Source organism: Dryas octopetala, chromosome 4 (assembly GCF_963921425.1).
Source record: "Dryas octopetala chromosome 4, drDryOcto1.1, whole genome shotgun sequence".
NCBI classification, from domain to species: domain Eukaryota; kingdom Viridiplantae; phylum Streptophyta; class Magnoliopsida; order Rosales; family Rosaceae; genus Dryas; species Dryas octopetala.
In genome coordinates, this window is record NC_141369.1 from 24,965,727 (window position 1) to 24,991,981 (window position 26,255).

The 26,255-nt window shown below is 35.6% G+C and overlaps 4 protein-coding genes across 4 annotated transcripts; 1 reads left to right on the forward strand and 3 right to left on the reverse strand.

Annotated features, from left to right (window-relative positions):
* The first annotated feature begins 4,444 nt into the window (after positions 1 to 4,444).
* LOC147288744 (putative F-box protein At4g17565) lies at positions 4,445 to 6,067 on the forward strand. Its single transcript, XM_086241040.1, has one exon. The coding sequence runs from the start codon at positions 4,445 to 4,447 to the stop codon at positions 6,065 to 6,067; it is 1,623 nt and encodes a 540-aa protein (XP_086097166.1).
* A 216-nt stretch (positions 6,068 to 6,283) lies between these two features.
* Positions 6,284 to 10,380, reverse strand: MDAR4 (monodehydroascorbate reductase 4). Its single transcript, XM_086242011.1, has 7 exons — positions 10,119 to 10,380; positions 9,228 to 9,279; positions 8,599 to 8,679; positions 8,177 to 8,295; positions 7,691 to 7,910; positions 7,428 to 7,546; positions 6,284 to 7,129 (listed from the first exon to the last, which is right to left on the reverse strand). Exons 1-7 carry the CDS (start codon positions 10,236 to 10,238, stop codon positions 6,407 to 6,409), a joined length of 1,434 nt encoding a protein of 477 aa, XP_086098137.1. The 5' UTR covers positions 10,239 to 10,380; the 3' UTR covers positions 6,284 to 6,406.
* Positions 10,381 to 14,052: 3,672 nt separating this feature from the next.
* MYB21 (myb domain protein 21) lies at positions 14,053 to 19,092 on the reverse strand. Its single transcript, XM_086241041.1, has 3 exons — positions 18,945 to 19,092; positions 18,332 to 18,461; positions 14,053 to 14,431 (listed from the first exon to the last, which is right to left on the reverse strand). Exons 1-3 carry the CDS (start codon positions 19,090 to 19,092, stop codon positions 14,053 to 14,055), a joined length of 657 nt encoding a protein of 218 aa, XP_086097167.1.
* A 4,331-nt stretch (positions 19,093 to 23,423) lies between these two features.
* On the reverse strand, positions 23,424 to 26,096 carry ARFA1B (ADP-ribosylation factor A1B). The gene is made up of 7 exons (XM_086241993.1): positions 26,006 to 26,096; positions 25,571 to 25,728; positions 25,258 to 25,328; positions 24,777 to 24,896; positions 24,264 to 24,382; positions 23,847 to 23,928; positions 23,424 to 23,655 (listed from the first exon to the last, which is right to left on the reverse strand). Exons 2-7 carry the CDS (start codon positions 25,716 to 25,718, stop codon positions 23,650 to 23,652), a joined length of 546 nt encoding a protein of 181 aa, XP_086098119.1. The 5' UTR covers positions 25,719 to 25,728; positions 26,006 to 26,096; the 3' UTR covers positions 23,424 to 23,649.
* Positions 26,097 to 26,255: the final 159 nt, after the last annotated feature.

Below are 26,255 nucleotides of genomic sequence, written 5' to 3' on the forward strand. Positions count from 1 at the left end.
AGGATTGACCTTAATTATTGAACAGAATCATTTTTGCCACCCCACAAAAGGTGTACCTTTGCCGGTTCTATGAAAGGCTTTTCCAAACGAATGCACACAACAGGCACTCATGTATCTGTGACAGGTGAATGGATTGAAAAGAAAAGGGAAGCCAGAATACATTGCCCTAAAAGTTCAACTGTGATAAGAATGTAAAAACTATGAGTGGAAAAGAGTGCATGCTATACCGCAGAACAAAAAGATGCAGGAAGTAACAGGAAGATTGACCAATTGACTAGATGCTAGAGGCCTAAAGAAGCTAAGATCCAGAATCCTCTCAAAGAACAGAATATAATTATATAACTGCCTGCAAGGAAAGTAGTCAAGGCAGAAAGAATTTTTGAGTAGCAAATTACCTGTAACCTCAAGACCAGCTAATCTGATCATGGTCAGGGGTTGGAAAACTGTATATTCATCAACCCGATTCATGAACTCAGGCAAAAGATTATCTTGTAGCAACAATGAACGATTGATCTCATCTAGTGCCGTGGGCTTTGATGTAATTTCCATTTTCAATTTAGTAGCAGCTTCATCAACTAAGTCAATAGCTGCAATTCAAGGACCTATTAGCATTCCACGTAACATGTATATGCTAAGAAATTAATTGCAGATAAGTTCTTCACTTTAAAGAGCAGACTAAACGGATACACACTTCCTCAGAGCCTTACTATCAATAAATCTTTAATTTTGACTGGATTGCACATAAAAGCAAATCATCATCAATGGATCATATTCTAACTGAAGCGGAGATTGTTCAACATGTTCAGTTGTCGTATACCTTGTGTGTACTAGCATTAGCTTTGTCAAGTAAAAATCTCGCACTGACGTAACAGTCTTGAACAGTCTTGAGAGAATTGCAGCTTGCACGAGTGCACCATCAGAAATGCAGACTCCATGATGCAACTCATATCTTTCACGCAGTCCCTGGAGTATTGAAATGGTATCTTCCACAGTAGGTTGATCAACATAAACTTGCTGGAAACGACACTCCAATGCCGAATCTTTCTCGATATTTTGCAACACATCCAGTGTTGTCGCAACTATGCACTGCAGTTCTCCCCAACCAAGCATGGATTTTAATAGATTGCCAGCATCCATTGCACCAGTTGTAGCACCTGAAAAGGATAAAAATAGATCATCATTCCCATCAGAGTCACAATTATTTGAGCAAGCCCGTTGGAGAGCTAGAGTTAGAATTATGCAAACAATAGAGAAATAGGTCCATTCAGAGGCCTCCAAATAAGGATAAAATATATCAACCTGCGTCCACCTAACAACTTATAAATAAAACATGAAGCCTATGCTATGCCATAGTGAAAGTACCAGTGTAAGCACTTGGTACTCAAGTAACTGTATTACTAATATTACCAGTGTAAGCACTTGGTACTCAAGTAACTGTATTACTAATATTAATCATGTTATACAGCAATATTAACTGTATTACTGTATTTCTTAACGCGAGAACAAAGTTAGATTGAGCTTTAAACTTTATCAGTTTTAGAAGTTCAATAAGGCTAGCAGAAACATCAAGAATAACTAGTGAGATTACAAACAAGATAAGCCAGGAACTGGCTACGTGTTTAGGAGGGAAACCAATAATGGTTCAAAAAATCCCTATTAAATGCCCGACTTACACAAACAACTAGGTACTTGCCCTTCAGAAATTGCAGCTTTTCCAACACCAAGTTCACCAATCAGCACCGGGTTGTTCTGATCTGGACGCACCTGCGTATTTCATCATCTCTCCCTATAACTGGATCAAGCTTTCCTGCTTTTGCCATGGCTGTCAAATCTTTTCCACACTTTTCAAGTGCTTCATAGTTTCCCTCAGGATCTGCAACATAAATAGAGGGTCATACTTCTGCTTTTGGTTTCCCTACTCTGCATTTGTTGGATCAAGCAATACACACATGCACACCCTCTACAGTGATAAAAAGTAATGGAACACATTGCAACCTTGTTCAATAACTGATTGGCGTCCCCTTATGGATTCTATAGCAGATTTCAAAGTTTGCTATATTGGCTTCCCAAATCGTTGATCTTGGGGGAAACCAACAACCAAATGCAAACGCAAATGAGTCCCCATACTCTTTCTTGTCATCCCTGGCTCGCTGAATCAAGGCTTCCAAATCACGTCCTAAAATTTATCCCGCAGATTCACCAAGAACCTATTGTAATTAGACAGGGACGGACATTAATTAGCCAGGGTCCCAGCATAAAGACACTGGTCTAGACAAGGTATATAGTCTTATCAGTCAGCTGAATACATGTTTCTAGTATCTTGTAGGCTGTCTAAAAATTACGATGGGAACCTCACCCTATCTCCATCATGTGCTTTAATGGCCTCAAAAAATCCAAAGTCTATGTCAAACGTTTGTGCATCAATACATAACTTAAATCTTGCGTGCCTGTTTATTAGAGAGTCATGGTCAATTCAAGAAACAGCAATCTTATAGAGATCAAAATGTAAGTTTGTACCTTAAGACATTTAACTCACCCTCCTACCACCCAAATATTAACATACAATTAGTAAATTCAAGAGTAAAAATGAGCAATGCTCAAGTCTCAAATAGCTAAATTCATGTACTCAAGGCATTACAGAGACACCAAAACACATCAAACTATCAAAAAGCGAATAATACTAAAACCCATTTGGAAATACCTTTAGTTGGCGTTGAATAAACTTATCAGTGGACGGGTGTTGTCAACCCCAACTTTGGCGAAAATGCGACGAGCAAGCCCTTTCTTGTTGAAGCTTCGCACCGCACAACAAAGGGCTTCCAACTCCGACCAAATCTCCGTAACCCATTTCCGAACGCACCGTTTGAGGCCCTGAGCTATTCGGGTGTGGCAGGAAAGCTCAGAGAGAGAGGTGAGGGCGAGAAAAGATCGGACTTTTATTGCAACATTTGGAAGAAACCGACTAAGGAGGACGAAGACTGACCCCGGAAGCAAACGAAGTCGTGGAGTCCATTGGCGGAGCCTGAAAAAAGCTTCTTATTGTCAATGTTGTGAAGTTTGTGATAGTGCGGTGTGTGTTTCGGTGTCGCTTCCAAATGTTGGGGAAGTAATGAAGTATCGATTAGCGAAGCTCAAAATTCAAAATACGAATCCACATACAGGGCTGCAAACTAGCCCACCCCAATTCTAACCCCAAGCCCACTAACCCGGCCCACTTTGTTTCCACTTTCCACCCCACCCCAATTCACGTGCCAACCTCCATCTCTCCACACGAGCCATACAGCTGAGTTCTGGCGGCTCCAAGCCTCCAATCCCGATCTCCACAAGTACTCTTTGTTTTTTTTGGTTCAGTTTTGTTTAACTATCTATAATAATTGGAATTTGTTGAAATTATTCAAATTAGGGGTTTGAATATTTTTTATGATTGATTGGGGCTTGCTTGTTTTGATGATTAGATTATGGCTTGATTATTTTGATGATTAAATTAGGGCTTGATTATTGAGGATTTGCTTAATATTTTTTATATTATTGAAGAATTGTTGTATTATTTTTTTTATTAACTTTTACTTATCAATTAGGGATTTGGGAACATGTAGAATAATAAACAATTTACAGATTCATTAGCTTCTTTGGGGTATTTTTTTAATTGTATCACCACATTTCATTAGATGAGATATTACGTACACCAATATTGGGATTTCAATTTTCACATTGAAAGAGATTTTTCTAATAATATCGATAATTAATAATTTTTATTTGTAAAGAAATGCATAGCACAAATTTGTTCAATTGTTGTGTTGTTATAAAGAAAATTTTGATTAGAAAAAAAATAGTTCGTCCTGCAGTCCACATATTACATTGTCAACTGTCATCGGATTCAAGTGGGATATGTAGGTTTCCTACTTTTATTGGGTTTAGGATACTATTACAAACTATATATATATATATATAGAGCTTCTTTCTGAATCTTGTCATGTATTTTAAGAGTTTTTCTTGGTTAGTGTTCTCTTCTCTCAACTTGAATCTCTTTTTCTTCCTAGTCCCAAAACCCTCCTTATTTTTCTTCTACTTTATCCTCTAACCCATTAAATCACTTATCAGGGCTTGTACAAATAAAACGTCCATTAACACCACTATTAGAACAAAGCTCCACTGCAGCCCCATATATAAACGGAGATTACAAGAGTATATTGAAGTGTCTTAATTAGTAGAAGACACAAGGCAACAGGTAACTTTCCTTTTTTTCTTACGTGATCGATATTTGTGTTAATTCGTACTTGCGTACTACATGATTGTCTGTTATATATATGAATATTGTCTTTAATTTTCTATATTCATATCATTCTAATTACCTTTTTATTTTTCTTAAATTTCAAATCCTCTTTCAGGGTATTCCAATACAGATCGATCGAGGTTCATTTCTGTGCAAACAAGGGAGAAATTGATGGCTGTTTTCGATGTTGTAATTGGAATTTCTATACTTATTGTTGCATATTACCACCTCCCAAGATCACAGTGCTTATACCTCACTCTGCATATTTTTGGGAGTGAGCTCATTATGTTCATTAGAAGGCAGGCAAGGTTGCGCATTAAAAGGGTTTCTAGGGAGACTAGAATCAAATGGACTGTAGTTGCTTTAAGAATTTTTCAGGTGATATTTACATACTACCGCCTAACGAGAATGTTGTTATTACTCACTCTGAAGTTTATGAGCAACAAGTTGACATGGATCGTTGTTACAAGGATTCGTAAGTACACAAAAAAACATTCCCAAGTAGAGGAGAGCAGCAAGTGGTCGAAGCAAATGGCAGAAGATATCATGCAATTGATTTTACAACGGTTACGCATATCAGATTATCTACGGTGTCGTGCAGTATGCCTTTCATGGAGAGCCGCCATTGATGTGGCAATTGCCAGCAAGTGCTGCCCTCCTGCTCCTCAACTCCCATGGCTTATGCTCGGCTCACATTGGCGCTCCGTCAAAGATCATTCCTTTGTTAGTCTAAGTGACCAGAAAGTTTACAAATCGAATCCCGCTAATTATATAAATAGGCGGCATTGTGTTGGGTCAATTGAGGGGTGGTTGGTGATGGTTGACAGTGACTTTCTGCGTCCTGAGGGTTTTGGGATTCGTCCTTGGAAGTCATTCTACTCATATGATCGAACACATTATCATACCACTATCAACTATTTTTTGAATCCAATATCAGGTACCCGGGTGCTGCTACCATCGCAATCCACCATTCCATGCAGCCGCAGTAGTAGACCTTTCTTCTTGGAGAAAGTAGTCGTCTCTTCAGTGCCAACAAGCCCACAATCATGTATTGTGGCTGGCCTTTGTTCAGAAGGTCGTTATTTGGCTTTTTGCAGACCTACTGACAAATCATGGACCCTCATTCATGTGGAGGAGGAAGTCCGTTTTCGAGATATAGAAATAATAGAGAGAAAATTATATGGTGCAACGAGACAGGCATCTGAATTTTTAATGGTGTTTGAGATCGAAGATGGCAGCCCTCCTAGGTACAAGGCTGAGAAGTTGGTTATGCTTCATCCCAGGCCACTTCCTTCCACGTTGCATAATAGAACGACAAGGGATGGAGTGGTGTATCAGACTAAAAAGGATGTGACTTACCTAGCCAAAGATCCAACATTGAATGAGTTATTTATGATTTTTCGTAGGATTAGTTTTGCTTACGAGGAGGATCCAATAATTCCTTGGTCCATCCTAGGCCGTAATTACGTGGTTGCACCTAAGACGGAAGGATTTCGAGTATTCAAGCTTGAGTGCAATAACGTCGGTACTCGATGGGTTCAGGTTAGCCACCTTGGCGATCGGATTTTGTTTCTCAGTAGGGGCAGCAACAAATTCATCTCTTCCAGTAGCCTTGAGACGGCTGAAAACAACTGCATTTATTTTGGTTTCGATTACCCTTGTTCAACATCACCATCCACCGGGACCGATTTTGGGATCTTTTCCTTCACAAATAACAAGCTCAATCATTTTATTCTTCCCAAGGGTCATACCAGTTTACAGGCTCGAACTACTTGGTTCACACCAAATCTTTAGTACGTACCTCATACTTAGGGATCTTTAGCTAGGAAAGGACTTTTTTTTTATTTTTATCTACAAATACTCTTGTTTTAATTACTTGGTTTAGGTGTTATTCCTAAAATTCCAACATAATGACATTTTATCAGCAACAAGCTCACATCACTTTTTGCCAGATTTATAATACGGCCCCCCATTTTAATTTTTAAAGAGTTACACGTGCTGGATGACTAAAGAAAACAAATCTCTATACGGATTTTTGTATTTCATTAATTATTTTGAAGTATAATTTGCTTGAATACATATGATCAAATATTTCAAGTACGTCATTCTATAATACAACCCACACAGTTCCCCTCACCACCTTCTGCGCTTTCTTCCATACCAATATGCAAACGCAGCTATTGATGCAGCCAGAAGAACACCAGCTGTTGCATGAAAAGCATATATTGGTCTCTCCAGAACCAGGTCAGAACCACTAACATGAGGGGGTGATGGTGGTGGTCTCTGACTAACAGTCAATGCAAAACCCAAACCTCGCCTTTCCAACTCGCCCACATCTTCGATTGCTGGCTGCAGCCTGGTGGCCTTGGCTATAGCTTCATACTCTTCTTTGGTTCCACCTTCAAGAAAAGATCCAACAAGATGACCCTTGCTTACCCAATAAGCCCCGAACGTGCCTCCTGAGAAATCTCCGTAATGGACTACATCTCCCACATTGTCCCCATAAAACTGCCAAGACAAGGTGAACACTCTGGAGTAGAAGAATGGTAGATAGTCAAATTCACCAGTTTTGCTTGGTTCCATTATTGCAGCAACAGCAAGTCTTGCAGATTTTCTGGCAGAGTCGACATGTTCAAGCCTACGGGAGTCGCCAAATAGTTTGACTGGAAATGCTGCAACATCTCCAACTGCATAAACTGAGCTATTGCTTGACTGCATCTTTCCATTTACTTTGATCCCACCTTTATCCAGAGTAAGTTGACCTTCAAATAGGCTTGTGTTTGGACGGATTCCTATTCCCACAACAACCATGTCCGCAGGTAGACTAGTTCCATCTCTAAGATTAACAGCAGTGACCTGTATGTGAGTTGATCAGCAAAATTTAGTAAATCAGTTTTAACCAAACAATATATCTTATGTGCATGTAATTATCATAGCCAGTCTTATCTTTATTGAAAAAATGGGGGGAGGGGGAAGTGTGGAAGGCAGACACCCTATTTTCCTAGAAGTTGACTTCCCACATGAAAATAGAGCCTAGTTTCTTCTGTTTAAGAAAATAGAGAATTTGTTTTGATGAAAAGCATTTCAATATTCTCATACCCCAAACATGAGAAAATTTGCAGTCAATAACCATTTAAAATCCAGTAAACTTTACCTTCCCATTCGAGTCAATATCAAATGAAGACAAAATGGTTCCTTTAATGAACTTTACTCCTTTGGACTTGTAAAATTCTTCATAATAACTTGCAATCTTAGGTGTGAATAATCGGGCCACTGCAAAAAGACAAAACTATTCATATATTTGCTTACGAGTACTTTTTCATCACAAATGCAACCCCCCCCCCCAAAAAAAAAAGTGCGAAAACAGGTTTGAGGTGAACAATGAATATACAGAGTATCAGAACAAGAGGTACATACTGCAATGTTCTTCTGGAAAAACCATTGTTACACTCAATCTATTGATCACTAACGATGCAGCACATTCCATTCCAATGTAGCCACCACCAATGACAACAGCATTCCCACCAGAGTACGATTGCATCAAGTTTGCAAGTCTATTTGCATCAGCCAAATTTCGTAAATAACACACGTTTTCAGAATCTGATCCTTTGACTCCAAATTCTTCCAGCTTCAGTGCCTACTTTCAGAACACACATACAAATGCATTAAAGCAAGAAAATGATATTTTTTCCTTATACTCCGTGTTTTGCAAATTATACAATTTCCAACTACACATTTACATAACCTCAGTTTTTAGTCGGTATTTGATATTCATTGAAGTGATTTTGTGGTACATAAATATTACTTTTGTTTTAATTGCAATTGACAGTCTTCTACTTTTAGCCTTAACAGAACATGTAAAGTAAGAAAAAGGTAAAAGAAAAATAAGATCAGTTCCAATACCCGAGCACCTGTTGCAATGATGAGAATCCTGTAGCTTATAGTCTCTCCGGATCCTGTCAGTAGTGTCCTGCGTCTCACATCAACAGACTTAACTCGAGTTCCAAGAACTAATTCGATCCCTATTAAAAAATAAAAAATAAGAAGGCCAAAATCCCCCCAAAATGATTATACACAAGGAAAATTACAGATCCTGTCTTCAATTTTATTATTCATATATCAGCTTATCGACTTTTTATTACAAAGCACCAACTGTTAAAACCAAAAGTACAAAGTACACAAATATGATTATGGAAAGAACAAACAACATTGCAATCACACTCCATAGCACATAGCAAAACATATATTCTCACAATGAAATGCCACCTCATATAATTCCCACTAACATGTAAAGTTAAACAAGAAAGATGTCATAAAATAGTTACCATGCTCCCTGTACCATTTTGGAGTTAACCTTTCCTCATTAGCACCAACACAAGTGTGAAATGATGGAAGGCGGGAAGGACCTGCACATCACCACAATTTGCAACATTTGATTCATGTACAAGTGCAGACAGAAATATGCAGGAAAGAAAAAGAGTTCAAAGCAATAAATCATGAACACTTGCTTTTTTAATATAACTGAGATCATCTAGAGACCAAACAGTAAAAAACTGATTCCCACCCCGACAAGGGGAAAAGTAAGCCTGAAAACAACGAAGGCATTTGGATTCCTAGGGGGAATGAAGATATTTTGTGTGTAATGAGTTGGCTTTGATGTCTATGCTATGGAAAACATTATAATAGCTGTTCAAATTGGGGTATCAAGAGGATTTCACATGATAGCTTTCTAGCTTCACCAATTAGTCTACGGGGACTTGAAACTGGAGAAGCATGCAGAGTGATAAAGGTCTCAGTTAACACTGTTATTCACTAAGACATATATGTGGAATTCATTGTGCATTCTTTTCCCTCCTCCCAGCTGGATTTATGTTCTTTAAGAGAAGCATCAAATGGATGGAATTGAAAAAATAAAACTGAATGGTTTATGATGGCTGACAAAGAGACTGTATACCTTCTGGAAGTAGAAAGCCTTTGCTTAAGGCAGGTCTCTCATAAGGCGCAACCTGAAATAGATTTAATTGCAACCCTGTGAATTTCCCAAATCGAAGAATCTAACTTACACGAGCTTTATCACTTATGTTAAAAATTAATTCGAGAAAAATATAATCAAGAAGGTTACATGTCCGATATGAACTCTTTTTCTTTTTTGGTTTTGCAAAAAAGGTTCTTAAAAATATAGTGTTTGAAGCATACAAGGTTCCATCTCATTCCCTGCCCTTCCCTTCCCTTGCCATCCCCAAACCCATCCAAATCAATATATATAACACAAGGTTCATTTAGCAAGGGCCAATGGAAATAACCAGTTCAGGAGCATGTTACTTAATGAGGCGGTTCATATATTCAATTGTTCTTGCAAACCCAGTTAATCTGTCAGATATAACTTGCGTTTAAAGGAAACACTTCACTAGGTTTTCAACTAAAACTTTCTAAAATATGCACATTATCTCCCCTCTCCCTCTTCCTTCAAAGCAACTTCAAATTTAGTGAATATTATTATTATCACTCTTGAATTATGCAAAGAATGAATTTGAAATGATTTAGAGCTATATATGTATATATCATGCATGTACGAGTTTTCAAAGGTTGGAGAGTACACATTGTTAAATACGATCAGCTAATAATATCCGGTAAACAAAATTTCGAGCACAAATAATAAAAGAACCATACTACTCTTTGGAACATCAACAATATTTTTGACATTGAAAAATATAATAATTCATGGTGGTGTTTCAGTTTTCTCCCCAAAATACAGAATTACTGGTTGAAAAGAGCATAAACCCATCAACAATACCAACTTACAAATTCTCATGGAAAAAAAAAAGATAGAGGACAATAAACTCACTGGTTCTTCAGAAATTATGCAGAGTTCACCATGAGAGATGCCTCTCTTTGTGAATTCAAGAGCTGCATACCCAGCAGCCACCCCTCCTCCCAGAATCACATACACAAATGCTCTTCCCATCTCTCTCTTTCTCTATTTTTCTTTTTTCCTTTTGCGTGTGTCTGTCTGTGTGTTGAATTTGTAGAAGAGATTGATTCTGGGGAGAACCTCCTTTGAAGAATGAAGACACTCCCAAGAAATATGATGAACAACGTTAATCTTCAATCCTAGTGTTGAATATGATGTGGGACAAGATCACGGGAGCCACGTATTTTTACCTTAATACCCTTTTAGCTTGCTTCTGGATAATACAACCAAGACCGTTGACGAAGTCTGCATGTGGGACCCACCTGTGATTGTAGGGGTGGGGACCGTTGTTTCAAATCTGGGTCGGTCAACGAGTCATATGCTACCACGTGTCGTGGGTAAGTGCTGTGGCCTATATGTGGTGGTGGATCACATAACAATTGTTTGTTTACTGGGAATTGTGACAACGATGATGGAAGGATGATAAAGTTGGAGGAATGCGGAGGATTGGATTGGATTGGATTTGATTTGATTATTATATCAGAGGCTCAGAGCTAGTGGATGATTCGTGTAACTGAATCATGGATTACAGGATTAGCCTCGTGTCTCTACCACACGTTATGTTCATCAACTTATCCTCTCATCATCCTCCAATATTTTTGGTTCTTGCGTCATGACAATATCCAAGATATATAGAAAACTTTTTCATTTTGTAACTTCATTACAAGGAGTCTTATCGTAGTCGAGTGTTGGGCCCTATATCATGTCCATTTTGTAATGCCCAAACTAGGAACGGAAAATGAATCCAGGATAAAAGTACTCAAGTGTTATACCAAAGCCCAGCCCAGTTGTATCACAGGTGGGCCATTGAAATCAAGCACCAAATCTAAGGGGACTTTTAAGAAAGACACGAGCCCACTTGGGATGACTAAACGCATTTTTTCTTTTTTCTTTTTTCGGTATTTGGTGTCAAATAGACTTTGATCAAAGTGATTATTCTTTCAATAATTATGTAAAATTGATAAAAGTTAGGTTTAATATTTTCCGATTCTCATTTTGGTTCTCGAACTCAATTTTTAAATTTTACAGACAGATTCTCACCTTGATCATTTCTATCAGTTTTGTTAGAATTTCTGTTCATTTTGATCACTCGCCCAACTAACCCTATGCCATTTTCAGCGCCTCCAAGCCTCCATCCAAGACAAAATCATTGATTCATTTCCTTCGTGAAGTTGACAAATCAACTCTCTCTTAATGGGACCTGGCTGTCAATTTTAGTATTTTACTCCACCTCATACTCTCATAGGGTATTTGTGTGAGATTTTAAATCAAAAGATCTTGATACAAAAACATATGCCTCTTAATTTACATAATGTTAGACAATATATATTTAATCCAGTATTCTTAATGAGAACAATTTTGTTATGGCGTTATTTTCTTTTAATTACTATATATATGTATATCTAATATTATATTGTGTTGCGTAGACCATCCATGATCTTGATCAGACCTTCGAACATAAATTTGCTAAATCAATAATCTAAGTTGATGATTGAGTTTTTCAAATTTTAATATATGAATTTTAACCATTATTTCAAGTAGGTATCCAAACTATTATCTGTCTCAATCTCATACTAAAACTTTATTTGTCTCAATTTTATACCAAAACTTTTATTTATCCCAATTTCATATTCAAATTTTTTTAATTTTACAAATTAAGCTATAAGATGCCTTTGTTATTGCACATGCACCCAGAATACATGCATAAGACGAAAAGTAACCTGGATGGGAAAAACATCCCTATTGCATATATTCATTTACGTATTGAATGAGTTTCCTCGTTGATACTTACTTTCATTGTCATCATTGTTATGATTTGTCATCATCCGATCCAGATTTTTCCACATGTCCACAAGTGGCCATGGAATCACATAAAGCATGCCATCTATGCATGTCATCTATGCCATATGTATATATTTGGGCCGGGTTTGATAAACACTCATCAATATCCGAATAATACACCATTGGAAAGTATATGGGGGGCTTCCTAAGCATGTTTAATACACTAATTTGTATTGAAAATATTATTTGGGTCAGTAAAGATCAGTGAGCCCAAGAGATCAGGCCCATTAAAACAAGATGGCTTGTATTAATTAATGGGCTAGGGTTGTTTAATTTTTGCTGTCAGCAAGCTAGCTCTCTCGATCGATCATATCCCATGTTAATATATTTCATCGCATTCATGGCCGACCCATCATGTGAATTTTCCTTATCTTTCACATGGCAGTGCTTTGCAATTCAATTCTGCACATAAAACATGTGACTGAAAGAACGAGTGGCTGAGAGATGCAGCTGATTCCTTTTCCCATATATGGCAGTGCAAAGTCCTAAGAAATGGGCCTTCCGCTTCTCTATCACCCCTTTCTTTGAATAAGGCTTGGATTGCTAAACTTTATTGTTGGTTGTAAATGCTCGTCCTATGTCATCGAGGACGTCCTATTCTTGTGTTTTTCTTTTAAACTCTGCTATATATATTGTTCAAACCTCCATATGGATTAATAATATATATCAAATTAATATCGTCTCTTGAAGAAATAGATTGATAGAAGAACGTACATTCATGTAAGTTTTAATATCATGTAAAATTAACATTATGTGCGTAATTTAATATCAATAATGATGATTCCCACGTTCATATTTGCTTACTACAAAAAGGTGGTTGTGAGCACCATAGTGGATATAAATCCTATATACATATGTAGCGTAATGAGTTTTGCCATGTGGCAATTAATAAGGAGCACGTGGAAATTTGCTCGCAGAGGTTGGAAGTTAGGCTCACGAATCAAGTCGGAGTTCAGTTTTGCATGCACAACTTTGGAAAACCCCAGATCGAATCAAACAATAATAGCTACGTTGTCTCACTACGTGTCTGTTTCCTAGTGGTTTCGTTCGGTTGCAGGGTTTGGAATATCTCTTCGATTCTTTTTTTCAAGCTTCTTCTTCGTACGTGCATGTGTGAAATTTCATGCGCAGGCTGCGCAGCTCATCCTAAATAAAAGCCATGCCAAGTTGCCAACCCAATTTCTTAACAAATAATGCCTAAATACAAAAAAACAAAAATATAATATATCTGTGCTTTTGTGCATGTGCATTTTTTCGGGTGGTCCACACTAAATGCCAGCTCTTTATGACTCTAACAAATATCTATTAATATATGCTTTTGTGCATGTGTGTTTTTTCTTGTGCTTTACACGTCATCTCTATCTCATTTCTCAAGTACAATTCTATTTTTGTACTCTATAAAAGCTTCGAGTCTATTTCTATTTATAAGCAAACCGACACCGACACATCACGTTAGGCAAACATATTGGCTAGATTTTCTTTTGCAGATATTAAGCCCGCCAGCTAATTATAGGCTAATACAAACAACAGTATATGTCGTTTTCTAGAATATCAAAGAATCAAAGATCGCAATCATAATCATAATTAATTCCAAGAGAAAAGGAGAGGGATTTAATTAAATTAATTTGTTGGCCTTGTTAATTACTGTACATCCACCATATATATGATATGAGATCGAATAATATACAATTAATACATATACATGCCAGATACTCTCATTTACTATATAATGGATGCAAATCCAAGGTTTAATTACGATCGATCCTATTACAAATTAACTATATTAAGTATATTAATTAAAGCCAAATATATATATAAGCAAAATAGATATATATATGTAATCTACTAATTAAGCTCCAGTATAGACAAACCTAATAATTTATTAATGATCCAAAAAATAGATTTGAACCATTATATATATGTGTGTTTATATGGAATTAATTAGAATCGGAATTGGGTTGTAGGTTTACTCATCTCCATTTAGTAGTTGCATAGACCAGAGGTCCTCCATGCTCCAATAGGCGGTGTCATTTGGTTGATCAGGAGGTAAAGGAGGATGAGTTGGAAAATTAGGATCCATGATTGCTTGGTATGTGATTGGTGCAGAGGATGATGAGTAGGTTTCCATTGCAGGATCCAAAGTGCTGGAGTTGGATACATGAGTAGTACTTGTGCTTGCCCCATCAGCCACCTCAAGCTCTGATGAGCTTTGTCCATGTCCACTACTATTAATATTAATATTAATGTTATCGCCTTGCTTAATGTGCTTCTGAATTCTAGTCCTCCAGTAGTTCTTGATTTCATTATCGGTCCGTCCTGGCAGATGCTTTGCGATTTTCGACCACCTGATCCGGCCATTAATAGATTGGACAAATTAGTATTAATTAATCTATTGTATTGTAAAGCTAGTAAAAAAAGAGTTGTAGTGTTACAAACTTTACTTATATTGAGTTTACCTGAAATACTATTTGTTAAACAAAACCATTAAAAAGAAAAAAAACTTAAAACAATAAAGAGTCATTTAATTAAAACTATAAATAATTAATTCACTCTGACTAACTTCAATTTATGTTTTACTCTACCTCTCTCTCTCTCTCTCTCTCTCTCTCTCTCTCTCTCTCTCTCTCTCTCTCATATGTCTCTTTTTCTCTTTTCATCTCTCTAATTTATTAATTTATTATTATTTTTAGTCAAAAAGACCTTATGTGAAGAGGCTAGCTCACTATTAATTGTAGTACTGCTAGCTAGCTAATAGCTATATACCCACAAGTACACAAAGTTGTGCCGGCAAATATATGGTATAAAATAAAATGGAAATTAAATTTAAGAATAAAAAAATATTGAACAGTTTTTATTGAAAATTAAGCATCATATCAGTTAGCTAGTAAATTAAATAACTTAACCATAATTATCGTAACAACCTGTTGGGTACGTAGTCCCACATCTCTTATATATAAAGAGAATGTGTCTTGTGTTCAAATCTCCTATCCTAGCTATAACTATCATAATCATATAAACCATACTCGTTGCAAAAACTTAATAGGGATTTGTAGCATCTCAATATATATAACGGACAACCATTAATATATATTTAATTATAAACACAATATATATATATATAAAGTAGCTTCTATTCAGACTCCCAATTTGTCATGCATAATGAGAAACTGGCAGTGTAAATAGTATTGTCATGTATAAACCATATATATATATATATAAGAAAATAAATCACCTTGAAAGGCCATGGTTGTGGTTTGTGGAACTGAATGCATGTCATGGAAAAGCATACCAATATTTTTAATTGCCCAAATGCCACTTTAATCTCTGTAGTTTTAGTCATTTTTTACTTTCATCCCATAGTTTTAATTTTGGTAATATATATGTACTTTCCCAATAATCGCAATTAAGTCTAAAATGTTAAACTCGTTTATTTTGAAGAGAGAAATTCGACGTGGCACACACGCATTTGGCGTGTGCATGAGCCTTTGGACATTTCCGTCTTGAATAGACGGGATCAATGCGCATGTCATGTCGAATTTTTGTTTTCAAAATAGACAATGTTAACCTTTTGGACTTGACTGTGATCATTATCAAAGTATAGGACTAAAATTGTTGAAATCGAAATTATAGGATGAAAGTGAAAATAATTGAAATTACAAGGACCAAAATGCAATTTGACCTTTTTCATTGAATATTAGTGAAAATTCCCGAGCCATGTTCCATGGGTGAGAATAAAAGTAGTCAGTCCTCCAAGGTGGACTCATTTATATAAGGCATGTAGCTAGCTAGGCCAGGGCACCACATCGTGTACACGTTGTGATGAATTGTGATCACTAGAAATAAACATTACTTTGCGTAGCTACGTACGTATATGCATCACAGATCACAGCAAGCTATCCGCAGAGTTCCATATGTTCAATAACTTATACTTCATGAGGATTGAGGGAGGGGTAGCTTACTCAACAATCAAGATCTTTCTATCTGCAGAGAGCTTCAAACAGATCCAATATATGCATGCATGCCCACAATATTAACAGGTGTATATATATATTATATATGTATTAGTTATGCACTAATTTAACTTCTGAATGAAATTACTAGCTTATTCAAGTGTTGTAATTTCTTAAAGGTTATATATATGATACCCCTTTTTATCCATACCAGGCTTCTGGTACGATATTCTTCTACAGATCAATTAAATCAAGCCACATCTGCTAGCAAATTGGGTTACATAGCTAGCTAGAGATCAAATTATAAGATTCATATTTATTGGAATTTAACTTTTAAGTCTTTGATTAGCATCTTTTGATTTATTTAGCAGAAATGAAAGGCCATTGTCAGCACTGTACGTGCCTATGCATCTTCATGTATTTTGACGACCAGAAAATACAAGGGCGAGGTCCAGCTCTTGTCTTAAAGGAGCCAAAACAATAAGGTTCATGTCTACTTCAACCAAAGCGAATGGGTTTCTCCTTTCTTGAATGAGAGGTTTGGCGTGTGACCAATTGATAGTGGTTCACCTTAAAATAGAAACTTTTATCGCCCAATTACCTTTTTTATTTTTGAGATTTTGGTCTCGATCGTGTGGTTCACAGAATCAGGGACCTAAGGATGTTCAGTTCATCACATGAACGATAGCGGACAATTTTCTCCCTTTTCAGGAAATGATTGCAATTAAGCACATGTTTAATTGGATCGCGTTCACAACGTTCATTACATCAAAAGCACTTCACAACTGTAATATAAGGTATTTTACTATTTTCTACATAACGACAACAAATGACAAATTTTTGGATTCTTTTGGTTTAGAAAATTTATAAAAAAATCTCATTTTTGGATTTCTAAACCCCACAAATTTTTTGCCTAAAGTTTTTCAACTCTATCCCTCAACGGCTCAACTCATTACAAAAAATAATTTTTAGTCACAGACTCACAGCACAAATTTTGACTAAACGTGTAGATGTTGTGACTAAATGTATTAGTCATAAAAAATGTTGTGATTTAAAATACCGTGGCTTAAAGATTTAGTTTTGACTAAAAGTGCTATAAGCATCAGGAACTCCTGACACTTTAATAGCTTGTCACTAAAAATAAAATCAGTTACAAGATTTTTTTCCTGTAACTAAAGTTCCCCCAACTTAAAAACTTTTTTTTTTTTCTTTTGGTAATGACTGGAAATAAAGAAGAAAGGAAAAACCAAAACCCAACAGCCCCCCACGTACCCCGAACCCACCCACCCACCCCGCCGGTGCTGCGTTCCCTCCTCCCCTATGTTTCTCTCTCCCACTCTCGATCTCCTTCTCTCTCTTTCCATAGCTTTCTCTTTCTCTCTCTCTCCCTCTCCCTCCAGTCCAGTGCATGGTGATTGGTGGGCTTTCTTGATTTTACTTGAATAATCATCTTGTTAAGTTAATTCAGATCTTGGGGTTTGGCTTGGGGATGCTTGAAGAGAGAGAGGGGGGGGGGAGAGAAGAAGGAATTATGAAGAGAGAGGGGGAGAGAAAATTATGGTGAAGTCGGGTTCATAGAGGAATGGGTATATGTAGAAAATGGAGAAGGAAAAAGGGTTTTATATATGGGTTGGATGCTGCCCTTGAAAATATCTAAACTTTTTTTTGTTTTTGGTAGGATAACGATCGATCTCCTCTTTGTGTAGTACGTATACTATATGAATGAGATATGTGTAGAGCAGTATAGGTCCACTGAAATGAAAATTGAAGAAACAGATTGATTTTGCTCAGGATTTTTGTTGGCCATTTAGAAAAGCTTGATCCACACATACACCATGCATGTGCTCAAATCATTTTCCGTACGTAGTCTATGACCAAAAAAAATATCATTTTTGTGGTCTTGAATGACTCAAAATTCCCACGTTGCAAAATTACTTCTCTCTCTCTCTCTCTCTCTCTCTCTCTCTCTCTCTCTCTCTCTCTCCAGCAGGTCCCAGAGCTAGCATACAAAATATGCATGAGAGATCATCACAAAGAATAAAGCCTCCTTCTAATTGCCAAAAAAAACAAAACCCTCCTCCTAATTAGTCATCCTTATTAAGAAGGTGACGAAACGAATTATAAGTGGGCAAAACTTATTATATGAATTAATTAATTATATAATTTTTTTGCAAGTATATTAATTAATTTGTTATTATAACATAATTAAACATACGAGCTATATATAGCTATAAATAATATATATGAATTAATCCACACAAAAAATAAATCATATAAATTTAATTTATTGATCACCTGTTTCCCCACTTAGCATGCAGTTCCATAATCAAGAGTTGTTCTTCAGGTGTAATATTTCCTCTCCTAACGTCAGGCCGCAGATAGTTAAGCCACCGCAGCCGGCAACTCTTCCCAGTACGTTTCAAACCTAGTCACATAAATTAATATTGGATGGTTAATTAGGGTTATTCACTTTTTGTTTGTTGCATATATAGAGGAAAAATAATTATATATATATATATTAGGATTTTCTTAAGCTTAAGTGTTTATTTTTATGAATCATCCATGCAAATTAAAAAATCATAGGAAAATCGGAAATCGTTTAATTATATGATTATCATAATCATAATATCATTATTTATCATAAACACTATATTCTTTTACTCATATTGTCATAGTTAGATGATTAAATAGTTTATGATTTGGGTAATATTTTGTAAGAGTGATCTTTAAATAAATATTTAAAAAGTGAACGGTTCGGATCATTGAATTACATTGAGAATTTGTTATTATTAAAAAGGATCCCTCTTCTGAATTTTTTCCAATATATGTATGTATATAATTTATATCTTATAGCTAATTAAAGATCGATATACTCAATTAACCAGATGATAGTGATAAAAAAGGTTACCAGCAGCTTTGGCTAGGGAGTTCCATACACCTTCACCATGATTTGCGATATAGTTGATCAGAATCAAGTCTTCTTCCATGGTCCATGGCCCTTTTCTCACTTCAGCATCCTGGGATGATGAAGATGAATTGCACGGTTTTTTATCCATTTTGTGTGTGTCTCTCTCTCACAGAGAGAGAAATTTCTAGAGAGATCTATAGAGAGAGAGAGAGAGAGAGTTAGGCAAGATATATAAGAGATAATGGGGATAGCTGGGGGTTTTTATAGAGGGACTGAGACAAGTAATATTAATGCTCTTAATCACCATTATCAGAGTCGAGTAGAAAGGTTTTAGACCTAACTATGTATCGTGTGAATCATATGTACATGTATATTGTACATATATCTATATATCTATATATCCGAACAAGTACTTGCATGTTAATTTGCATGCATGACCACATTTTAATTTTTCTCTCAATTATAGCTAGGGCGCGCAAAATAAACTAAATTTGTATATGGTAATCTCTATGTTTCAGCTAGCAGCGAATATAAACACATGCATCCTACGTAAGCAATTATATAATGTAGAAAAAAATCTCCAACAAAAAATAAAAGTTTAACATATATATCCAAAACTCACGTGCATGACAATTTTTTTTTTCTTTTTGCAAAAAGAAAGTTATTTCAAGACAATAATAATAAATTTTAAACGCAGTTAGCAAATAACGTTTGCAAAAATATTTAAAAATTAGTTGGAGACTCCATTAATTGAATTAATTGGAGGTTCCATTATTACCTAAAATCATGGAAGTCAACCGAATTTCCAAAAATCAGGAATCAATTTAAAAAGTATCATTTATTAGGGAGATCGGGTGGCAATGTGCGGTGGGATGGGTTGGGCTGATGGTTTTTTGTTTTTCTTATTTTCAATTTTTTAATGAAAAGAAAGTAGTTTAGAAACGTGGCAAAATCTCATCCATTAGATATTATTGAAGGGCTGGGGTTAAAAGTCAGGGACATTGCCTGGTACAGTTTGCCAGCTGGCAGAAGATCCAGGTCCACCGTCCATGTTTAATAATTATATTATAATGACTCTTGAAGTATGTTTTAATCTTAGGTAGTTGAGCATTTAAAATATGAGCCTAATTTACCAACTTAAAAAGTCAATGGGTTAGAAAATTTAAAATAAGAATTGTAGGGGTTGGAATCCAATTAATCCAAGAAGGTTTAGACGTCCTTGTAAATTAAAATGACTTGTAACGATCGATTTCGCAACTCATATGCAAATAAGGTGCAACTTGATCGTGTGTGGATGGATATATAATGCGTGCATGCATGTGCTCGATCAGGTTGGAAGTTCTTGAAGCTAGAAAGCCAGAGATGACATAATATACATACATATATATATATATATATATCATGATCGATCTGAACCACTGTTGTTGAGTATTAAACTAGCTTTGTGTTTGGTCAATTAATACAAATATTAATTACTAGCTAGCTAGGATCCAAAACAAAATCTATGAATTATTCCCAAAAAAATATCTAACTAGCTAGCTTGTCATCCATCTCTAGTATCTGTAGCAGCCGACTGTACAATCCCGCAATAGTATCTGATTCTTCTGTTTTCTGGTCACCAATAATAAAAACGAGTCCATGCATGTTTCAGTAGAATCCGATCGAAAGTGCTAGCTAGCTAGCTTCACCTACTCGTATATATGAAAGAAACCCAAAAGAAGAAGAATATTAAATCTTAAAACATATATACATATATGTGCTAAATCAATAAAAACCCTAATATTATTTGTATCATAAAAAAATAAATACAAAAAGTTAATAAACTATTGAAAAAATTCTTAATAATTTTAAAAAGACTCAAAAGTGTATCTTATATTTATATAAGGATATAAGTACGCTAATTGACGCGCATTGCTTTTTCCTCTGTGCAGTAACACTTGCAAGTGCAACTGCAGTTTAAAATTTATTTCTCTATTGTACTGCACTGGAATATCAATCAATTGGTGCATTTTTTTTGTCCTTATAGTTTAAAAACTTTCATATAACAAGTTATTAGTAAATTAAATGTGTATTAGATCCTTATTAGTCGAAAACTTATAAACTAATAATAAAGGATCAAGGTTAATGTTACCAAAAAGAAAAGAGATCAAATTAGTGCAATTGTACATTACGTTTGTTTTTATCCTCGCCAGCTAATTAATTACGTAGAAAGTCAATGAAAGGACAAATTGGTAATTTGGCTTGTATCGAATCATGACCCTTGATTTATACAAAAGAAAAGAAAAAGGGGAATAAACTAACAAATCCAAATTAAATTCCAAATAAGGGTTCACTCAAATTGTATTATCCATTATATGACTGCATCAGAAAGTGTTCTTTCCCCACTCCACAATAACCTAACCATACATGTACTTATTATGTGACAGTTCGTACAAAAGTCATATGAACCCATGTTTCTCTAACAATTAATGAGATCAACCTATACCTAAAAATATTCAACCCACTACTGTCCAAGAAGACATTATTCAGAGTAACTGTAATACACTAGTGTTATTAGGGTGTAATCAATTTACTTGTTATAATATAAATGAATAATATTAATACTCTATCATGAAAATATAAATTTATCATCCATCTATTTTAAAATGCGTGAATTAATTACATCATGATCATATAGTGGTGTTACAATTATCAATCTATTATAAAAGTATTAATTGTTTATAATTTAATTTAAAAATTTTAATAATTATACATGTATTATAATTTAAATTATAATATTACACCAACATATCACATAATATTACGTTTATCATGAAAAATTATCGTATTTATTAATTTATCAACAACCATTTTGTAGTCATTAATTAGAGTCCAATTTCCATTGGGATACACGTACCTAGGAAGGTGGTTTAATTGTTTCCGAATTAGAGAAAGTAGGGACAGAACCAAGTGCTTAAAGGAAAGATGATCGGGGATTAGTGGCTAGCAAGTGGTTTGAGCACCGCCACATGATCCTTGGTTTAGAGCATGGCATGTGAGCACAGCTAACAAACTAGCATGCATCTCAACCATTCACAATCAAACACTTCATCCCAACCACAACTCAGTCATGTGGTTGATCAGATATTAAGCTGTCTTCAACCATTGAAAAAGTACAAAATAAAAGACAAACCCACATTACGGAGTAATGGGTGCTTATCCTTTTTGCAATCACATCGAATAATCAACTCAGTTGTGTGTTGTGACATGTCAATGATCTATCAAAATGTTAAACATAACATGGTGCCAGTGAGATCACTTTCGTGGCCAAATCTTGTGCTGCTCCTAGATAAGAGTGGGTTACCTTAATTAGAAATTAGAATGAATGAATTCTTTGATTTTCAATAATTGTCAAAATGTTGTGATTAATTAAAGAAATTAATTGAAAACATGGTAAGTTAAAATTTTAAATGGGCCCAAAATGTTTATGTAAGAAGTCATTCTTTTTGGAAAGGGAAAAAGCACTTTTAATTGTCCGAAGTCCCACCATATTTGTAAAAGAAATTGAGTATGTTACTCAAAGAAGTAACTGTAAATCATCATGTCCAATGACCGACCAGTGAGTTACGAGCACGCACCAACTTCTGTTTCTAGTTAACATAATAAGAAAGAGAGTCAATTTTCTCAAATTATGACATTAATAAATTGTTAATATTTAAACAGTTCAATTCATACCAGAGATTTAACATGAGAATAACACATTTATTAATGGTTAGATTTAACACGATTGAAAAATTAATAATTTATTAAAATAAATTCAATCCTTAATGTGTTGTCTCTCATGTTAAGTCTTTCATATATCTAACAATCTATCCTGCTTGTCTCTCATATAACCCTAATCTAAGCAATTCCCTCAAAAGTTTATACATTTTATAATTTAAATAAATTTGACAACATCATATTAGTATCACGTACTGTTACGGATACAATAATTTTTCTATACAGTGAGCTTGAAGCTTAGAATAGAAGTAGAACCCAGTCCGCATTTTGTCTTTGCATTAGCCCACTGGCACTTTGTCAGGCTTGAGTTGATGGTTCTAGTCTAATTGGGTTTGACAACAAACTACTTCATGTTGGGTTTCGATTTCGAATCCAAAGGTGCGGTGGGCTGGGCCCACAAAGGAATTTATAAAACAAAATCCAGAGGATATGAATCCGATATTGTGGGAATTAGGATTCAAACCAGGTGTTAGACCTACCATCATTTTTCTCAAATCGTTAATTAAACTTGTTAACCAAGACCATTGATCAAACAATAAAATTGGGTATCAAATTCAAACAATAGATTATTGTTAATCATTTTTTTTTTTTTTTAAAGGTTTTTGTGTGTTTGGATTAGGCATCTATGGAGACCATAGAATACAGCCACACATAAACCTAAAATTCTACGTTGGCCACTCTTCAGTCGTACAGAATATTTTTAGTTCAACCACAGATAGATAAAGCAAACATGATTTATATGATTATGACTTTGGCTCATGCGTCAAAATGATTGTAACAACATAGCAACTTCTAAACAGTATAAGCTAAAGTAGCAGATACACAACCACAAATTCAGAAAAAAGTCTCACAAAAACATTCTGCTATTACAACATTCTTTGAAATAAAAAGAAAACTATCCTCCCCCAGAATCTCCAAGGCAAGCAACTCCTTGACCTTAACTGTCTCATGCCTGTAAAGAGAAAGGATGGGAAGGTTGTCAGAAAATATGGATGTATATCAAGGTAAGAAAAATGTAAGCCATCCAATGTTTATGAATGTTGCAGTTATTTTGTGAACCAAAAATTTGGAAGCATAAAACATTCCATAATTTAATGCCATAAACTAGTATTCTTATAAATAATTAGATTTTAGTGAACTTGCCTTGGTGGCAATGTTGTTGGAAAGCCAGTCCAACCCCTCGTACAGGCCTTCTCCAGAGGTTGCACAAGTGCTCTGGATGTACCTGACAAAGAACATCAATAACATCATTATGTCCAAGATCTTCACATGGGATTCAAGAATAACTCATTTCAAATATCCTAATTATTTAGTTTGACCCTTCTATAGTCTACTCAAGGTGCCAGAGTTTTCCACCCTTCTAGCTCCTATCTATGAGAAACTAATCAGTAAACCTACCCATAATAAATAAATAACCCCATAATTTCAGTCTTTGCAATTGAGCGGCACACTATTCAATTTGTTCAACCATATGAGACAAATTTACAAGAAGTCAGGTTGTAACCAATTTTCCCATATGAACCAAAAATTTGCAGTCTGAAAATTAACTAAATAATGTACCAGTGACGTTGACGAAGAGAATGAAGACCAAGCTTATCAGTTATTTCTGCAGCATTCATTGCATTGGGAAGATCTTGTTTGTTGGCAAATACAAGCAGAACAGCATCCCTCAGTTCATCCTGAAACAGGTTAAACAAATCACCACAAAACCTTAGTGTCAAAAAATGTAAAGAATATGTGCAAGTGTTGTATCCTAGACAAGGTTCTGATCACCTCCAGGGAATGTAATCAGAGTTCTATCTTAATACAAATGAAGCAACTAAGGCATAAAGGAATATAACCACAAGTGAATTGAAAAAATGCAACTTCAGGAAATTATGTACTGAACTAAATGACAATTTCACAACGTCAACAAATTCATGTAAAAGAAGAAGATAGTAACAACATAACATAGAACTTAATTTAGAAGGCTGAAGGCGTACAACCTCCCTGTCTCCACTTGCAATGGGAACTTTATAAATCACAGCATAAACAAGCAGAACAAAAATATAAGGCATGAGAATCAGTAGCTACCTCATTCAACATCCTGTGCAACTCATCCCTTGCCTCAACAACTCGATCCCTGTCATTGCTATCAACCACAAAAATAAGACCTTGCGTGTTCTGGAAGTAGTGCCTCCACAATGGACGGATCTGTATTTGGCAGAAACTAGATCAGTCACTGGCTGTGCATAATTAGAACTTCATAAAATGATGTGGATACACATCAAACAAAAGATAAACTCCAAATCTCTGATTATTCCATGAAGACTGAAGAGTGATATACATTGTTATTACATCAACCTTGTAAGAAGATTTTCAAAAATAGTACCAGATTTCTCAACATGTGCTTGCGTATGTGTGTGTGTGTGTGTGTTCACAATAACTAAAATCTTGTTGCACAATCAATAAAAAAATCAAAGTTTGTATCTCACACACAAATCCATACACAGAGAGAGAGAGAGAGAGAGAGAGAGAGAGAGAGAGAGAGAGAGAGAGAGAGAGAGAGGGTTACCTTGTCCTGACCCCCGACATCCCAGACAGTGAAGCTGATATTCTTGTATTCTACTGTCTCCACATTAAATCCTACAAAGAACCACTCCCGTAATTAAAATGAAAAGTAATGGCACTTTGATCCACAAGATGTCAGAGAAGTGAAACCAATCCTCATCTAAATATTTGAATCAAAACACAAATCTTCACAAGCGAAAATCAAAACGACATATTTCGGTCACAAAATTTGGTATATAAAATTGAAAGCTCAGAAACAAAATGATCTAAATATTTGAATCAAAACATTGGGAAAAAAAAAAGGGATTGGGGCTCACCAATGGTGGGAATGGTGGTGACGATTTCTCCGAGCTTGAGCTTGTACAAGATGGTGGTCTTACCAGCGGCATCGAGACCCACCATGAGAATTCGCATCTCCTTCTTGGCAAAGAGCCTGCTGAAGAGCTTCGTGAACGTCAGCCCCATTTCTAATTATCTGCCACACACAATCATACACAACACAACAATCAAAACTAGCAAAAATTACAATCAAAACCATATATATCATTCATATCACAGTGAAAAATTCAATCAGATCCGTTTCATGAATATCATCAAGAACCAAAAGGGATTTCAATTTACATAGAGATCAAGATCGATTAGGCAGATCTACTACAATTCGCATATAATAAAAGAGAATTCAAAAGGACGGTCGAGGAAAGAATAGAGAGAGAGAAGAGAGAGAAGAGAGAGAAGAGAGAGAGAGAGCTCACCTGGACGAACTAGGAAGGATCTAAATGAGAGGAGGAGCCAACGCAGCAAGCCGCGATTTTTAATTATACTCTCTCTCTCTCTCTCTCTTCAGTTTTCTCTCTCCTAAACCCTGGTCAGTTAGTTAATCACCGCGGTTAAATTCGGATTACTCTGGCGCACGACCCCACGGCGTCGTTTCATCCTAGCATTATCTGCTAAAACATGATTTTCAAGGACACTTTTGCAAATTTCAGAAAGTCCATTAAAGCA

Bases quoted from the DNA above. Each gene is read 5' to 3' on its own strand.
- ARFA1B (XM_086241993.1), bottom strand. From the start codon at position 25,718: ATGGGGCTGACGTTCACGAAGCTCTTCAGCAGGCTCTTTGCCAAGAAG. The intron at 24,383-24,776 runs GTAGCTACTGAT...AACCTGTTTCAG, and splicing joins TGCACAGGATGTTGAATGAG to GATGAACTGAGGGATGCTGT. The intron at 23,929-24,263 runs GTACATTATTTA...GTTCTTTGTCAG, and splicing joins TCTCTTCGTCAACGTCACTG to GTACATCCAGAGCACTTGTG.
- MYB21 (XM_086241041.1), bottom strand. From the start codon at position 19,092: ATGGATAAAAAACCGTGCAATTCATCTTCATCATCCCAGGATGCTGAA. The intron at 18,462-18,944 runs GTAACCTTTTTT...TTATGTGACTAG, and splicing joins CTCCCTAGCCAAAGCTGCTG to GTTTGAAACGTACTGGGAAG. The intron at 14,432-18,331 runs GTGATCAATAAA...TGGCCGGATCAG, and splicing joins CATGCTAAGTGGGGAAACAG to GTGGTCGAAAATCGCAAAGC.
- LOC147288744 (XM_086241040.1), top strand. From the start codon at position 4,445: ATGGCTGTTTTCGATGTTGTAATTGGAATTTCTATACTTATTGTTGCA.
- MDAR4 (XM_086242011.1), bottom strand. From the start codon at position 10,238: ATGGGAAGAGCATTTGTGTATGTGATTCTGGGAGGAGGGGTGGCTGCT. The intron at 8,680-9,227 runs GTATACAGTCTC...GGTGATGTGCAG, and splicing joins AGGCTTTCTACTTCCAGAAG to GTCCTTCCCGCCTTCCATCA. The intron at 7,547-7,690 runs GTATGTACCTCT...GTCTTTTTGCAG, and splicing joins TTTTCCAGAAGAACATTGCA to TGGCCCGATTATTCACACCT.